We start from the raw sequence: 18,063 nt of genomic DNA on the forward strand, positions 1-18,063 counted from the left end.
GGAATTTGATGCTCGCGTGGTGGAGGTGCGAGCGATCGATTTTTCCTTTCCGCTTGTTGGCCTGCGCGCTTTTAATGACCTGTGTTTTATTGTCTCCTGCAGGGTGATAAAGGAGACGCTGGAGAGAGGGGAGAAAAGGTAAGCCTCGTTAGATTTTATTTGTTTATCTGTAATTTAATTTGCTTATGCAAATACTTTGCATTTCGGGGTGGGAGTGGGGGGGGAGGTCATGGTTGGAGTGATTAGCGGCACTCCGCCATGAATACCAGCGGCCTGGGTTTGAGTCCCCGTCACGACTAACCTCCGTGGCAAGGGGTATCAGAACCTGTCCTGGGTCTCCCCAAGGATGACTCGGCCATAACTAAGTACCTGGTGAGGTGTGCGAGTGTCAGCCCTGGGAATACAAAGGAGGCGAGGTGCGGCGATGAGTCACTCCACCCTCTCGCACGCCATCCTGGCCTTAATAGGTGTTTGCTAACAGCAATTGCCTCCACAATCGATAAGGATACACAGGGGATCGTTGTGTTTGTGTTCTTGTGTGTATCCTTGTACGTGGGGAGCGGTGGGCGCAGAGGTTAGCGCTACACTGCGCTACGAACCCGGCGAGCCGAGTTCGATTCCCGCTCACGGCCAACATCAGTGGCGATTATCTGAATCGGTCCTGGGCCTCCCCTAAGTCGACTCAGCCTCAAATGAGCCCCTGGTGCGGTGTGTAAACATTGCCACTGGGGAGGCAAAGGTGGCCGGGCGTGGTGCTGGCCACCCACCCCTCTTGTGCCGTGCCGGCCTTCATAGGTGCTCGCTAACAGCACTTGCCCCAATAGTCTTTTAAGGCCACATGGGGGATTCTTGTCTTTAGTTTGTCCTTGTACGTGCACGTGCATGGGAAGTGGCAGGCTAGCAGTTAGCGCACTGCGCTGAGAACCTGGCGACCTGAGTTCGCTTCCCGCACACCGCCAAACCCATCGGTAATGAATCATTTGAACTGCTTCTTGGGCCTGAATTGGTCATGGGCACCAATGCAGTCGCCTTCGTTTCCAACTCCCGAAGATGTTCTCCGCCGTGGTGCCTGGTGAAAGTTTGACAGTTGATATTCTCAACACGCAAAAGCCCGGCCTGGAAAAACTGCATGTGGATAGTCAGACGCGTTTACTAATCCTCTAAGGTACGTAACTGTCGTTGTTTTTTGTTGTTTCTGTTGTTGTTGACAGGGTATGCAAGGACTTGACGGAAAGCCTGGCATGCAAGCCGAAATGGAGGTCAGTCTCTTCATTCAATTGCAACCAGAATCGGGATCTTTATTTATCTGGGAGGAATCCGATGAACTACGAAGCTTTTTTTTTATCACAGATGCCCACTGGGGCGGTCGGCAAGTTAAAAGAAAAAAAAACGATGGGAGTGCAAAGTACATAAGAGGTATGCAAGTCAATAAAATAAACTTAGGCCACATGAGTACAAGTTGCAAAAGTACGTAAATTCCTACCGATTTTCAACACTAAATGCAAGGCCTGGGCCCAGGTAACACGAAACAACAACGACAACAACAATCCCCAGACCACACCGAGACAACGCACACACCGCTCACAACATGTCCGACAATGTGCACCGTCTCATCCTGGGTGGCGCATTTGTGACGGAGCGCTCGAACTCGCGACCGAGAGGTGACCATACTTCCCTACGCTGCCCAATGCGTGTTTGGCGAAGGCGTAGGTGTTCGGGGCAGAGAGTGCCGCGTAATACAACGACAGAGTTTGCTTCACCGTCATCCGCTAACGACGTCGCCCCCCCCCCTCCCGGCGGTTTGTCTCTAAAACCTCTTTTACGCACGCGGCGGCGGGCGCACCGAGTGCCCCGCGGGCGGGGGTGGGTGTGGGGGGACCGTGCCGAGATTCTGAGGTCCGACGAGGTCGGGCTCATTTGCAGGGTCATTAGGTCACAGAAGGGAAGAAGTCACATGTTGTCGGCTCAACCTACCACGACCTCTGGGATCGATAAAGTGCGTAACCAGTTTGTGGGTAGCCGACGTTGTTGTTGTGGCTGGCGTATGAAATAGCTTGGTCCCTGCCACAGGAATCTGGGGTTGGTGTAGGACCACCAGCGGCGTGGGGCACTTCCCCAATCTTTCCTCGCACGATGAGACATTCCCCCACTTGCTTGACGAGAAGCCCGCGCGAGCCAAATTGCGTTGCCGAACCCCGTCCGTCTCGCCGTTCGTGATCCCCCCGTGCTCGCCAGCAACGGCCTTCACCGAATGTATACATCAGAGGTCCCAACCGGGTACCCGATACCCGTACCCTACCCGATACCCGGCTACCCGTACCCGGCCGGGTACGGGTACGGGTACCCGTTTGCAACCCTGGCGCGGCCAGGTACGGGTACGGGTAGGACGTGAGTCACTGTTTGTCACTCATTTCGGGTAGGGTACTGGTACGGGTAGGGAACGGGTACCCGTACCCGGCCGGGTACGGTTACGGGTAGCCGTTTGCAACCCTGGTGCGGCCGGGTACGGGTACGGGTAGGCCGTGAGTCACTGGTGAGTAGCTGTTTGTCACTCATTTCGGGTAGGGTACAGGTACGGGTAGGGAACGGGTAGCCGTTTGCAACCCTGGTGCGGCCGGGTACGGGTAAGGAATCAAAACCCGTTTGCGACCTCTGGTATACATGCAAGATATAAATATATGTAACAGAAAAATATCTAATTTCTAAAAGAAAACGAAGTAACCTTCTTATCGCAGACGAGCAGGATCTCTTTGAATCGCGCGGCCTGTCCTCAAGTGTGAATTTAAAACAATTTAAGTGAGGATTTGTATTAACGCCGGAGCGATTTCATCGGTTTTTTTATGCATTGTAATTCTCTCCTCTGTATTGATTCGAACCGTCCCTCGGCTCTTAACTTCAAACCCACCAAAAATTGCAAACCCATGTCCTCGTTTGAACCCCCTGAAGAGTTGTTGCCTTGTCACAACTCCTGCAGGCTCCAGTTTACCGTTAATCCCGTAACCCTTTCTGGGTTTCTAACACTTTTAATTTTATTTTTTAAAGTTGCTGCTCAATGTCAACGACCTGTTTCGACGAATATCTCGGACAGTTGAACGACTGACATTCAAGTTTGAATCGGGTGGGAAGACATGTGTGTGGGTGCATCTTCTTGGTTCTTTCGGTAAAGTCACGTAGAAGGGAAGTAATAAAATAATTAAAATAAAACATAATAAAATAATTCTCACGACGTTTCGGCTACAACGCAAGCAGCCGTCTTCAGGTGAAGAATGAGACACTGCCAAGCTAGGAGCTTATATATAAGCTGGGTTGGAGGTGGAAGGAGAGAGCCTTAACAAAAAGAATGTGCATATCAAGAGGAATTTAGCATATTCATGGAAAATGCGTAGGAGGTGGGCGGGGGGGGTTTCAAAGTCATATTATGCCCATGCATTATGCAGGATCAGCAGCACCAAAGGGAGGGTGCAGGGAGTAGCATTAACAAAGGAAAGGAATGTTAATAGTATGTAGCTGCAGTTACTAAACAACCACGTAGAAAACTAAAGTTTGAACTACATAAAAAACTAAAGTATAAACTGCATAGCATCATCAGTATACTTACTATACTCTAAAATAAGCTGAGTTACTAACAGTAAGTAATACATTACAATTCTACGTCGTAAAAATTATATAATATGCTTCCATATAAACTTTATTCTCTTACATCACACGAGTATACACCGTACTATATACTGCCATAGACAAACCCAACATCAAATGATATACTGTATTGCTATAAACCACCCTATACCTTATACATTTTAATATAACACTATGTATTATTCTACCCACCCTAATGTGTATCACACTGCTATATATTTACTATACAATTACGATACTATATATTACTTTTTACATTGTATTAAGCATATAAATGTTATACTATTTGTTATTATACACTGTACCATTGACCGTCGTGTCAATGGGTGAGTCGTGGGGGGAAACTTGCAGCGGAGCAAAGAATCCATTCCCTGCGGAGAATACAATGCCAGTGAGTGGAACGCGGTCTGAAAGTCACCGTAAACGTGAACACAATCAGTTAAGATCCGAAATGGTTTATTACGTCCTTCCAATGATTGCTAAGCCAGAATCCATCTTCTCAGTTGAAATTGTCTCTGTGTTTGTATATGTGGATCGCCTCATGAACGAATCTCTCATGATAGCCAGATGGCTTGCAGAGAACCTCTGATTTGGAGAAGTCAATGTCATGTGAGCCCTCTGAGTTGTAACAGTGATCTGCCATGGCTGAGGTGTTTGTCCTACCGTGTTTCAGGTCTGCTTTATGTTCACGGATGCGGTCCGAGACATGTCGTTTGGTTTCCCCAATGTAACTGCTACCACAGAGGCAACTTAGTTTGTAGACGCCAGGGTACTGTATGTCTGGAACCACATCTTTTACAGACGGGACCAGATCACGGATTTTATGTACTGTGTTGAATCGGACCTGGATCTTGTGTTTAATCAGGATTTTGGAGATCTTTTTTGTGACCCCAGCAATGTAGGGTAAGGTGATGGTCTTGAAAGGCTCCTCAACAGGATCCTTCTTGATGGTTGGAGTGATGGCTTTGCGGATTGTGTAGTCGGAGTAACCATTAGCCTTAAGAGCTTGGCGTACGTGTTTGAGTTCACTGTTAGTAACTCAGCTTATTTTAGAGTATAGTAAGTATACTGATGATGCTATGCAGTTTATACTTTAGTTTTTTATGTAGTTTATACTTTAGTTCTCTACGTGGTTGTTTAGTAACTGCAGCTACATACTATTAACATTCGTTTCCTTTGTTAATGCTACTCCCTGCACCCTCCCTTTGGTGCTGCTGATCCTGCATAATGCATGGGCATAATATGACTTTGAAACCCCCCCGCCCACCTTCTACGCATTTCCCATGAATATGCTAAATTCCTCTTGATATGCACATTCTTTTTGTTAAGGCTCTCTCCTTCCACCTCCAACCCAGCTTATATATAAGCTCCGAGCTTGGCAGTGTCTCATTCTTCACCTGAAGACGGCTGCTTGCGTTGTAACCGAAACGTCATGAGAATTATTTTATTATGTTTTATTTTTATTATTTTATTACTTCCCTTCTACGTGACTTTACCGAAAGAACCAAGAAGATGAATCCCTGCAGTCACGAAAGCTTTAAATCGAAATGTATGTGTGTGGGTGATTAACTTAACTATTTTTACTTGACCAGGCAAAGCCCACTTAGCAATGTACATGATAAGCCTGCTTCGTTGAGCTATCATTTGTGGCCAGGTCGCTTCTGAACAAGGGCTATATATTTCAGTGGCCCACACCTGGTAAAAAATAATGTTTTATTTCCCACTACTGTGAAACTACTGCAGACTTTACTTATCTGTGAAAGATAAGGGCGCCTTCGCCAGAGCCCTTGTGCAATAAGACCGACGTGAATACCGGATGTGCTGGCTGATGTTGTGATTTGATTTCGCAGGACCTGGAGTCATTTTTCCTCTCCTACGGGATTGGCGTGAGTAGCGCAGTTCCATACACAACCGTCCGTTTTTGACACAGAGTCGATGTAAACGCGCGACCGTGAACGTCACGCACGCTCCGAACTCGGATATAGATTGTCTTTGCTGGGTGGTATAGCGTATGCCTGTGATCCAGTGCTGTGGGTAGGCAAGAGTTGGTGGATCACGAAGCTCGTGGTTGCTAAGAGAGGGTCACTAGCTGTGCCTACAAGACACAGCCATTGGCCAATCGTGTCTGAAACAGTCCTAGGCCTATCCTGGGTGAGACGCAGATTATAAACATCAGCATTGGGGGAGACACAGGTGGCTGGACGTGCTGCTGATTACACCGGTAGGGGGCCTTAATAGGTGCTCACTAACAGCACTGGCCGTGAAGCTAACCATGGCCTCTTTTTCCTTGTGTTCTTTACGTGCGTGTATTCTGTGTTCACCAGATGAAGTCTTTAAAGGAGACTCTGGAAAGGGGCGTCATCGATACAGGGGATAAACGCCCAGGAGATGTGGGCCCCCGTGGGGAAAAGGGCGACCGAGGGGAGCGAGGGGAACTGGGGCTTCGTGGCCCTCCGGGTCCAGAGGTGAGAGTTGAACTCCGGTTCATTTAACACAACCGGACAGCCAAAAGCATCAACGGTCGTCATTTGTACCAGGTAGGCGAGGACATCACCGCGGGGGTTGTTCAAGGCTCAGTGCACTTTGAGGGCTCGCTGAAAGGAGATCACGGGACAGCCCCAGGTGTTGTGGGTTCCCTGATTATGATGACTGGCAGATGCAAGCGACCTGTGCTTCCCCACTGTGCCACGTCACTGTGATTTGTCCACCCGGCGCTCCGCTCGCTGTCGTGAGTGACAGGTCTGCAAACACACACACACGTGTTTGACAAACGTCACCTGGTGTCGGGGTGACCTGACTTTCAAGCGGCGTTCCAGATAATGTTTCATTTTGTCGAGCAAATCTGCCCTTCGGTTTTTGACACGACCACACCGAGTACTTTTCAGGGCCTTGAAGTGGTGCAAGTGACGAGCCGTAAGCACTGCTCAACTCATCCTTACCAGGGCTGGTCAGCCGAGACCTCCACAATGGTGGAGGAATGACCGAGCGAGGTTCACGGGAACAGTAAATGGTGGTGGTAGTTGCGATAGAAGAGTGATAAGGAAGTGACCGACCGCCCAGTAAGCGAGTGACGGGAGTGAATCAGCGAGTGCCGAATCTTCAATCAACTCGACCGCTTATGTTGAATTATTAATTGTAATTGTGCGGTGCGTGCGTGTGTGTGCGGTGTGTGCGGTGTGTGCGTGTCTGCTCCTTTCCTTGGGGCAGGGCCCGGTGGGTTTGCCCGGGGAGCATGGCTTGAAGGGCAGCCGTGGGGAAGGAGGTTTACCGGGACCCCCCGGGCCTCCCGGCTCCGTGCTCACGGAGCAAGGGCCCCAGGGCCCGGCCGGGTTTCCTGGAGAACCCGGGAAACCGGGCACGTACGGCACTCCCGGAAATCCCGGCTTTCCGGGAGAAAAGGGAAACCCAGGCAGCAAGGTACGGCACAGATCCACAGATGGGACGCTAGCACTGCCAATGTCATCACGCGGCGCGCGATGGGAAAGGGGAAAAATCAGTGTGGCCAGATGTGATGAAGTAACACGTGGACCTTAGCCACAACCGTTAGTCGTCTTCCTAATGATTTTTTACACAACCCATCATCGGCCGCGCAGGCTTCTGGCACAGAGTTTTTCTTGTTTTGAGACCACTTTTTGAGATGCACTCCCAGAAGGCCGTGTCAAAAATGACTTCAGCGTTTTTACATTGCAAGACAAATATGGGAATGAAGCACTGATTACGTCATTATTAACGTTCTCCACGACGACGCTGAACGATGTTTTTTGTAATAACGCCTGTTAAAATACCGTGATCTGATCATTCACCCTTTGTCGCTGCACCACTCCTCCTGTAGCAAGCCGCCGATTTTCTCTTCTTGCGCACAATGGCAGCAATGCGTTCAGGAGCTAAGTGCCTATGTCGAGGCTCTGCTAGCCACAACGAGAGGGCTTCATCAGAGAGAGAGGCAGAGAGTTTGTATAGTTTTGCTATCCCCCCCCTTCCATTAAAGGAGCGCAGACCACAATGGTTTACGATGTGGTCCTGAAGCCAGTGTAGTCTGTAGATGGGGAATAACAAAAAATCAAGCCATAGGACGACTTATTGTCGTGCAAACTAAATTGAGCGCTCGGCAAGAGTCCGCTTGCAAAATTATAATCAGCCCGTGAGCGAGTTTTGTGTGAGCAAGGTTACACGTTCTCACCATTCCCCTTTCTGTGTTCCGCTGTTCGGTGCTGATTTTCAACACGCCCGCGCGAAGCGAATGGCTTTTGTCGTGAGGTCGTTACATCGCCGCTCCGAGAAGCCAGAAACAACAACTGTTCACGTTTGCGCTGTTGTTGTGTCGTTGTGTTCATCCGGCGCCAGGGAGAAGCCGGTGACAGAGGAGAGCGAGGAGACACGGTGAGTTTACCACAAAGAGCTTTACGCCGCTCTTGAACGTATTGCGGCATGCGCACTCTCTTAATTATCCGTGCGGTATAATGCACTGTGGCGATTTGTAGTGTGGGTAGGTGGGGGGGAGGAAGAGACAATTTGAGTGCAGTGGTAAACAATGAATATGCACTCGTGAAGTCGGGTCTGTGGATCACGCAGAGTGCACCGTGTGCTACGAGGAGGCTCACGATGCACCGGTATGTCACGTGTCCAGGAACTTGCTGATCTGACACCGACACATGAACACTCATGCACACAAATATAAACGCAAATATACACACAGATACACACACAAATATACACACAAATACAAAGATCCCCACCCCATAGCCTTTACAGACTGTTGGGGTTAGTGCTGTAAGTGAGAACCTACGAAGGCTGGCACGGCACACGCAGAGGGTGGGTGGCCAACGCCTCGCACGACCGCCTTTGTCTCCCCAGTGGGGATGTTTACACACTGCACCAGGTACTCATTTGAGGCTGAGTCGACCTTGGGGAGGAGGTTCAGGACTGGTTTAGGTAATTGTCACTGGTGTTGGCTGTGAGCAGAAATGAACCCGGGTTGCCAGGTTCAAAGCGTGGTGTGCTAACCGCTGCACCACCGGTCCCCGCTTTCACAAAAACGCACGTACATGCAAGTTGAACACGTGCAGTCGGCTTTCGTGCCCAACATTACAATTCATAATTGATTTTCGGTCGAGGTCACGTGAGTGAACTCTGCGTCGAACACCCTCCCAGCTTCGAGAGACCACAAATCGGCGCACTTGCGAAAATGTCAACGCTTGAGGTACGAAACAAGGTTTGAAAATGAAAAAAAAAACATGCAAGACAAATACAATTAAGTGCGAACAGATTGCAGCGAGTCAAGCCACTGTGTCCAAGTGAGTTTTACCAAAATTAATTACCGCTCTGTGGGAAGCCAGCGGTTTGTCATCTTGAAGAGAGACTGACTTCTGCCGCGGGCCCCCCCCCCCCCGCCCGCCCGGCTCCACTAAACGGAAGAGAGTAATTCGCTAGGCCTCACTCGCCATTTTTGAATAAAAACGTGCAGCACCCCCCCCCCCCCCCCCCCCCCGTTGAACTTGAGAGTGACGTAAACGAGCGGCCCGGCGACAGATGTCCTTCCACGGGCGGCGAGCCGCCGTTACGTAAAAGCCGACGGTCATTATTCAAACCTCCCCCCCCCAAATCCTTGTCTGGGAACCAAAAATAAAGAAAACATGAAACACCACCGCCCCGGCCCTGCAGAGAAATATGGATGATCCGGGCTGCATTAAGAATGCATGCGAGCCCTCTTAAGCCATCGCTCACCGCCTGCTGCTTACTAATGGACACAGCGGTTCACCCCTTTCCATTTGTATCGCAAGGCAGTTTGCAGACACTGCATAAAACGCCATTGCCCTGTTGTTCGCGGCATAGCATGCCATCAAATCGTTCAATTAGTTACAACGGACAACCATGCATCTCTTTTTTACCATCTCTGCGGGGCAATATGCTGCTGGGTCTCGGCGCACAGATACGTGCGCGAATGTTGGGGAATTTCCTCGCATCGTTGTGGGATTGTCGGAATCGTGGTATCGCAGGTGGCTTTCTATGGGGGTAATTTGTCAAAGCGTGCACCAAATTTAAAGACGAAAATATATAAATGACGGGCAGTTTTCTCAGTTGGGCCAATAATCGCTCCCTCACGGCTAGACTCATGGTCCACCTGCAGGCCGTCGATGAGCGATCTTGTGCCACGCAGGGGCAGCTGCCATTGGGGAGTCCCCCAAAGGTAAAAAAGCTGAACTCTTGAGATATGTTGTTACGGCTATGAGCCCAATGGAAGCTCAAGTATTTGTTGAATCGGGCGTGGATTCGTTTAAACGTTTAATGGTTCTCTTCAGGGTGGTTGACTACAGTATCTGCACACTCCCAGAGAGTTAAAATTTCCCATTTGTGCATCATCATCATCAAGCATCATCAAGTACCCACATCTGCTGCTGCCATGCTTTGTAGTCATGTGGTGCAGGGTTGTGGCCCCATAAGCATCCTGGGAGATCACAGCCGGGGAACTTCTGCATCGGCTCTCTCACGAGGAGGTGTTTTGTCTGTAACTTCTTGCGAACTCCATTCGGCTTTTGTAACACCGCCTTCAATGATTGCGGCGTCTGAGATTAATATAACTTCGCAAATAACCGCCTGTCAGCTTCCTCATGTCTTCTGCTTGCATTGGCTGCCCCGCCGTATTTGCATTGTACCATGCTGCTGGTGAAATGAGCTCCCCTTTGAATTCTTTTTGGAATAATTTCCAAAATTGTATGAAAGATGTAAAATTCTATTGAGTAAGTAAATTAGGCAGAAAATGTCAATTTCATAATACTGACATCGCATTATCTGGTACCCTCCAACCTATACGAAGCAGCATGTGTATGTTAATGTATAGATTGTGGACTAGGGCACTGCGTAGCGATTGGGATGTGTGTGATTTATAATTCGGTTTTGGCAACAGCAATAACATTCATCAAACATGAAAGTCTGCAGAGGGTCAGTTTTTTTATCTCGGAAATTAATGTTTAAAGTGGTTTGTGCTTTTCGCAAGCTTATATCAGCCCTGATTAGAGATTATTGCCTTGGGACAAATTAATGGAATTATGTAAATTAGGGTGTGATGCATTGTGGTCCAATAATATTACGAAGCATTAACATCTGTTACGGTGCAGCTTGCCTACACCACTGTGACTCTTAGCATGGGAAGGCGAGGTGGTGGTGGTGGTGGTGGTGGCTCACGCCTGTAATGCAGCACTGTGGAGGCAGCAACGAGGGTTCGTGGATCACCGCTCCCTTCCTGTGGGGAATCGAGGATCCGTAACCCTGGTTGTGCCATCGCGAGGGGCTGCAGCAAAAATGTGGACTCCACCTGTTCCTTCGATATGGAATAGAGCGTTTCACCCAGGCATGCGTGGTCTCTTGGTGTTTTGGTTTCCTCCCAGATGTAAACACTATTAATTGGTCAATAACCCCTCAATATATAGAGAATCACAGCTTGGGCAATTGTTTGTGCCGGCTCACCGCATCAACTAAAAACTAAAACTCACAGCCATTGCCATCTTCTAAACTATTAAAAATATATATACATTACCAGTAGCGACTTGGCAACAAATGATAGCTCAACGAAGTGGCTTACTACGTGGACATTTATAGCAGCCAAATACTCGAAACACACATTTATAAATGTGTGGGGAGGGGATCAGAGGACCCGGAGGAAAATCCATGCAATCACGGGGAGAACATGTAGTGCTGAAATTTACGCGGACAACTTCCTCCTTTTCTGTCGTCACTTTATTTTATCCAACACAGCACATTTCGCCACCATTCTCCAGCGCGTTCTCCGCTCGCTGGCCACACTCCACCAGCCTCGCTCGCTCCGATCCTCCCTCTCTCCGTCTCTCCCGACTCTCCTCTCTGCTTCTCCGTCCCACTCCAGCCGTCGCTCTCTCTCAGCTTCTCCGTTTCACTCCGACTGTCTCTCTCGTTCAGCTTCTACGTCTCTACTGCTACCCTATACCTCTTCTATCCCACTGCTACTCTACACTTCTTCTTCTACTCCACTGCTACTCTACGCTTCTTCTTCTGCTCCGACCGACTCTGTCCAGTGCCCAGCACAACTCCCCGTCTCACTCTGACGCTCCCCTATTTATCCCCCTCCTCATTAATTTCCAATTAATTAACCAGCCCCCCCCCCCCCGCGCCCGCGGCCCCCGCCGCCACCTGCTCCCAACCCAGACTTACTGGCGCCACCTTGGCCTTGACAACAACAACCGGCCAATCACGGCCCTGCATCCCATAATTGCCTAACGGGCCGTCTCCGTCTCCTCCATTGTCCCCCAGCAACACCAGCCTGTCCCGGTACGACCCCACTGTTCCCAGCCCACACGTGTTTACATTTACCCCCCTTGGCGAGCGTTAAACCACTACAAACATGCAAACGCCAGATACGCAGGGGTCAGGGTCGGGATTGAACCCACACAACCTCATGCATACCAGGCGAGGTAGTTAACATCTCACCACATTGGCACCCCATGGCTGCTGGCTGGTTCCTCCTCGTGCCTCCAGGTCGTTCTCTCTCTGTGCGAGAGCGAGCGATCACTGTGCGGCGTTACAAGTTGAAATCGTTATTGTCATTGTACCATAGTTTTACGCCAATACCATACAATGAATTGAACGTACAGCACATATCCAGCCGGACGGCGCTTTGGTTAGAGTGCTTGATGCGCGGTCGCAAGGTTCACGAGTTAGAATTCAGATTGGGGGGCCAACCGGGACAACAATCATTGTCTCCAGTTTTGAAGATGTGTGTACGCGCGTCAATGCGCATTTGCCGTGTACGGTTTATTCCATTACCTTGGACACCTGTGCAAACAAAGTGTTCCATATCAAGGGGTTTCCAGATTAAATGTTGTAATGAATATGATCGAAAAAGATAATGTCATGGTTGGTCAAATGAGCACCACTTTTTTGCATCGCCATGAATGGTTGTTCTGTGTACATAAGCACTTTGCCCTGCCACGGTAATGTGGAATTTCAACGACTGGGCCACTGGCTGAGAGTAGTGCCACTCCATTACTCACTCTGACTTTGAATTTCGAGAGTAATTTTGTAATCAGATTACCTTACTTTGAAAATTAAAACCATCAAGAAATTAGTAATTGTTTGGATTAGCTTTCAAGTATAACTCGACCGACAGTGTCATCCATTCATATATAAAGCACAGATGCGTTTAGCAGCTCTTAACAGGCTCTCATTTTGTCGGAACTCGAGGGTAAAAGGCACAAAATACCCCCACTTCGTCAGTACTCATCACAGTACGAACACAGCACCGGTGTAGCGTAATGAGTCATCTTGCATTTATGATTATTTTGTTAGGATGGGGAGGGGAGCTTATGCCAGACTAAATTAAAACGGTAAATTATATTAGCCAGCGTGCTGGCGGATTTTCACAGGGACGTCGGTTTTAAAAGCTCACACGCACAGGTGCACACACACACGTGGGTACACGCTGTCTAATGAACATATGATTCATATAAGGAACACTGCAAGGGTACGTAATGCCCCTTTATGTGTTTCTCAATTACTTGTTCTTTCAACTGATAAAAAATAAATATATGTGTATTGTGCTATCGGCATCATGTTATGAGATGAAAAACGTATTCATTCGACCCGAATTAGAATTCACAACCTTTTGTTCGTAAGAGCCACGTGTCTATTTACCAGAGCGGCAGTGGCTCTAACGCCGTGTAATGTAAGTCAGAGATGATGGCACAATTGGGATGGGGAAAAAAAAATTAAGCCAAAGCTCTTACTGGTTGATGAATGCTCCTAGCACCGAGCCGTTGTGTAACATCACTCTTTTTTTCCAGTAAATTAATCAGGTTTCTTTCCGTCTCAACTTTTATACACGTCGTTCTTTAATTGCGTAATGTTTAATCACAGTTTCGTTTGTACTTTCATTAAAATTGATGTCATTTTTCCGTGTCACGTCCTTCCTTCAGCGTAGACAAGCGCGCAGTCACACTCAAAAATCAGCATTTTTGGATTGACCACTGCTGACGATGACGATGACTGTGTAGTTGATGGTAGAGGATCTAGGATGGGCCCCCGTGCACTTTCATCACAGTGGCCATGTGAGAACGCGGTGATAGAATGATAAACATGTATGGCAGTAGATTTGCATTGAACAATGAGACATCAGAGTGTATTCACAGCCCCTTTTGTCCATCCACTGCTGGATGAGGGCTTCCCGATGCCGTGCGATAGCTGTGCCACCACATCTTCAATGCGGGTTGATGACAGTGGGGAGCATAGAAGCTGGAGTATAGTACAGTACAACAGTGGTTGTTCCTGCCATAAGTTGACCAGAGCGCAGCCCCGTAAGAGTCTGCGACAGCCTGTTTTGTGCACGGCGTTCGCCCGTCCAAGCACTGTCCAGGCTCCGTACTGCTTAGCTTCTGACGTGTGATGAGATTGGGCGTACTGTGGGTGAATTGTTTGCTATACTTACTGCGCATGTTTATAAAAAAAAAAAGTAATGACGACTAATGTGTTACTCGTGCCACATCTGTTGCAGGGGAGATCTGGTCCAGACGGAGCCTCTGGTCCTCCTGGGCCTCCCGGTCCTCCAGGAATACCGGTACACTGACCCACACACACAACAAAAAACAAAGATGCCCCATACAGCCTTCACAGACTGTTGGGGCAAGTGCTATTAGCGAGCACCTATGAAGGCCGGCACGGCACACGAGGGTGTGGGCAGCCAGCACCACGCCCGACCACCTTTGTCTCCCGAGTGGCGATGTTTGCACACCACACCAGGTACTCATATGAGGTTGAGTCGACCTAGGGGAGGCCCAGGACCGGCTCAGACAATCGTCGCCGTTGTTGGCCGTGAGCGGGAATCGAACTCGGGTCGCCGGGCTCGTAGCGCGGTGCGCTAACCGCGACACCACCACTCCCTACTGAGACACACGCACTCACCCACGGTTACATCATGCGTACGTCAATCGGCAGGTTTGCTTTGTGTTCGCTTGTTGGCCGCGTGCATTCTGAATCCACGTCTCTGCCCAGTGTCTTTGACAGTAACTTGTTAATCTCCGCGGGCGCTCGAAGGCCCTGCTACCATCACTTGCACACAGCGCCAACCGTGTGGCACCCACGCACCCGCGTGGACTACCCCAACAGTGCCACTTCCCACCGCCTTAAAGCCCCCGGGGTGCTGTGAATGGCGTGAAAGGGAGTGCCAAAGCAGGCGTGCGGACCTAGCATGAACAATTTTCAACGCTACGCCCACCACATCGCCAATTTATAACTGCAGTGCTTGCCACAGCACCGTCCTGTAATTATCGGCCGGATGCAATTATTGTTTTTTCTTTCTCCGAATTGTGCCGTTGACGTCGCAAAATCCACATCTCAAGTCCCTCCTGCACGACTCGTAGGTAGCCGCATTGTGGGTCGGTGTTCTTCTTGCGATCGCGGTCAGAGGACGATATCCAAATCAAACCAAGTTCAAACGAAACTTGCTTTTTATTTTATTTTACCAGGCTAAGCAAACTGGAGCAACCTGGCCACAAATGATAGCCAGGGCCGGATGAAGATTTTGTAGGCCCCTGGACTACAGGCACTGTGAGGCCCCCAGTAATATTTTCAAAAGGAAAACAAAGTTAAAGAAAAATACAATTTGTTTTTACACGGCTAACAACAAATAAAATTCAGCAATTCACGAACGAAATAACTTTTCACTTCATCTCTGGAGGCCCCCTCCAGCTGGCGGAGGCTCCTGGGCTTGCAGCCCCTAAAGCCCCGCGCCTGAATCCGGCTCTGATGATAGCTCGTCATCATCGAAGTGGCTGACACCATCATCATCATCACACGTGGGAATTAATAGTTGCAGCCCAATAATCTTAAGCGCATGTTGTTTGTAAAAGTCGAGGAGGGACAAAACCGGAGGAACCCCGAGAACAATCCTCACGACCAACACGGGGAGCGAGAATATGCAGATTCCAGATATACAATAGGGGTCCGGGGTTGAACGCACAACCTGCTGTGTGCCAGGCGAGGGAGGCGACATCTCCTCGCCACTCAACCGTCACATCATCGAGATGAAACTCGGCCTCTTTGAATTCCACCTTCTCTGGGCAGACCTCGATGATATGGATGACTGTTTGTTGGGCAGTACACCCTTGTAATTTTCTGCAAAGCGCGTTCAGCACAAGGCAATCAAAATGTAAGTGTTTCGTTTTTAGAGCTGAAGTAATACAAATTCATTGGGAAAAAATCTAATATTTCAGTCACGAGGAACTCATTGCTGGTTACATTTGAGAACCCAGCTTTGATTACAGGTGGCTGAAACATGAATTCAAATTTAAGGACCTCAATATAATACTGAAAGAAATTAAGCCGACGTTATCACTCCTTCACGTATCTTTCCCTCGACACATCCCATCAGACACGCAGCCTCACGGGAGTGCATAATTTCAGCAGGATTGGCTTCACGCAAACAGTTTCACATTACCATCGTCTCAATGAGCCGGCTCTTTTTAATTTTTCTTATTTCAACATTGGCGTCACTGCACTCCGACACCGCTCTTAGCCTCCCGAGCCATACGGCTGCGTCGTGCCAAACGTGAACCCGCTGAATCATTCATTCATGGGAATTTGCCACACAAGACTGTTTGCAACTCACACATATCGATGTTATGCTAATTGAACGTGGCAGTTTAATAGGGGAAGGTGGGTATGATGTTAAAGCGAGACAGTATCGTGTGTATGTCGTGCTTACGGTCCGCGCGTGTGCTTGTGTGTACGATGCGCAAGTAGGGAGCTGGTGGTACAGTGGTTAGCACGCTGCATTTTACAAAACCCTGGCCACCCGAGTTGGATTCCCACTCACAGCCAACTTTGGCGACGATTATCTGAACCGGTCCTGGGCCTCGCCGAGAGTCAACTCGGCCTAAAATGAGTACCTGGTGCGGTGTGTAAACATCGCCGCTAGGGATACAACGGCGGTCGCCGCATGGTGCTGGCCACCCACCCCCTCGTGCGCCGGTGCCGACCTCCATAGGTGCTCACGAACAGTACTTGCCCCAAGAGCCTGTTAAGGCTATACGGTGAATCTGTTTTCTTTTGTATCGTGTGCACAGGCCCCGGAAGGCTCTGGGTTGCTCCCATACCCAGGGGAGAGTGGCTTCATGGGTCCTCAAGGGCCAAAGGCAAGTGTCTCCTTGACTACACAAGCCCCCCCACCCACTCATTCATGATGAAGGTTTTTTGGGTTAGATTGCGTTGATATGAATGTGTCATTGACCCGCCGCTACCTGGCACAGCCAACCGGGAAGGTTTTTCACGTAAACACAACGTGCAAATTAAATTTCGATTTAAAGCTTTCGTGACTGCAGGGATTCATCTTCTTGGTTCTTTCGGTAAAGTCACGTAGAAGGGAAATAATAAAATAATAAAAATAAAACATAATAAAATAATTATCACGACGTTTCGGCCACAACGCAAGCAGCCGTCCTCAGGTGAACAACAGGGCTGTCGGAAAGACAGTGTTTCAGACGAAACGTCGTGAGAATTATTTTATTATGTTTTCTTTTTATTCTTTTATTATTTCCCTTCTATGTGACTTACCGAAAGAACCAAGAAGAACGTGCAAGTTAGTTACTACTTCAGCCCACCGGTGTGTTGGAAACGAAATCCACAACATTTACAATTTGAGTACACCGTTTCGCTGGTAATTGCATCCAGCATTATCAGGCGATTTTGCCAGAATTGTCACAGAAGCCGACCTGTTTATTCAGTCGTTCATTCTCCAAGTCAGTCATTCATTCATTTGGTCATTCACACATTCAGTCATTAATTCATTCATCCGACCAACGATTCATTAATTGTGTCCATTCGTTTGGAAATTCATTCGTGTAATATCTCTAGTTTGTTTCAAATCAATGGCTCCTTTCTCATAACCATTCTGCATATGTAGGCATTTAAGTGTGTGTTTGTTTGCTATGTGTTGAATTGCCATTCTATGTGTGCTAGCTGTGCAATAAATGCGCGCGTACTGAACCTCCGTGTGTGTGTGTGGGAGGCGTGCGTATGGGGAGCGGTGGTGCGGTGGTTAGCGCGCTGCGCTTCAAACCTGGTGACCCGAGTGATGATTATATCAACTAGTCCTGGGCCTCCCCTAGGTTAGCTCAGCCTCAAATGACTACCCAGTGCATTGTGTAATTGTCGCCACTAAGGAGACAAAGGCGGCCGTGCCGGCCTTCATAAGTACTCTCTAACAGCACTTGCCCCAACAGTGTGTTCAAATCTATTCAGGGGATCTTTTTCTTTTTTGGCTTGTGTATGGTGTACATGCAGTGGCATAGTTATCCAGAGTGTAGAGGTGTAATTGTGTATGGGCGCGGATGGCTAACAAACACAAGGGGCGTGGTTAGGGCCGTACACAGAGGAGGTGCTCACACCGACGTCCGCACCTGCATC

The 18,063-nt window shown here is 48.9% G+C and overlaps 1 protein-coding gene across 1 annotated transcript in view; it reads left to right on the forward strand.

The window, feature by feature from the left end:
• The window catches only part of LOC144946248 (uncharacterized), a 62,765-nt gene extending 45,924 nt beyond the window's left edge, over positions 1-16,841 (forward strand). Inside the window, exons 24-31 of the mRNA XM_078875140.1 lie at positions 103-138; positions 1,212-1,259; positions 5,487-5,522; positions 5,961-6,101; positions 6,844-7,053; positions 7,981-8,016; positions 14,156-14,218; positions 16,725-16,841. Coding sequence (XP_078731266.1) covers positions 103-138; positions 1,212-1,259; positions 5,487-5,522; positions 5,961-6,101; positions 6,844-7,053; positions 7,981-8,016; positions 14,156-14,218; positions 16,725-16,841 — 687 coding nt within the window. The remainder of the gene's footprint in view (positions 1-102; positions 139-1,211; positions 1,260-5,486; positions 5,523-5,960; positions 6,102-6,843; positions 7,054-7,980; positions 8,017-14,155; positions 14,219-16,724) is intronic.
• The last annotated feature ends 1,222 nt before the right edge of the window (positions 16,842-18,063 follow it).

Source organism: Lampetra fluviatilis, chromosome 40 (assembly GCF_964198595.1).
Source record: "Lampetra fluviatilis chromosome 40, kcLamFluv1.1, whole genome shotgun sequence".
Classification (NCBI taxonomy): Eukaryota; Metazoa; Chordata; class Hyperoartia; order Petromyzontiformes; family Petromyzontidae; genus Lampetra; species Lampetra fluviatilis.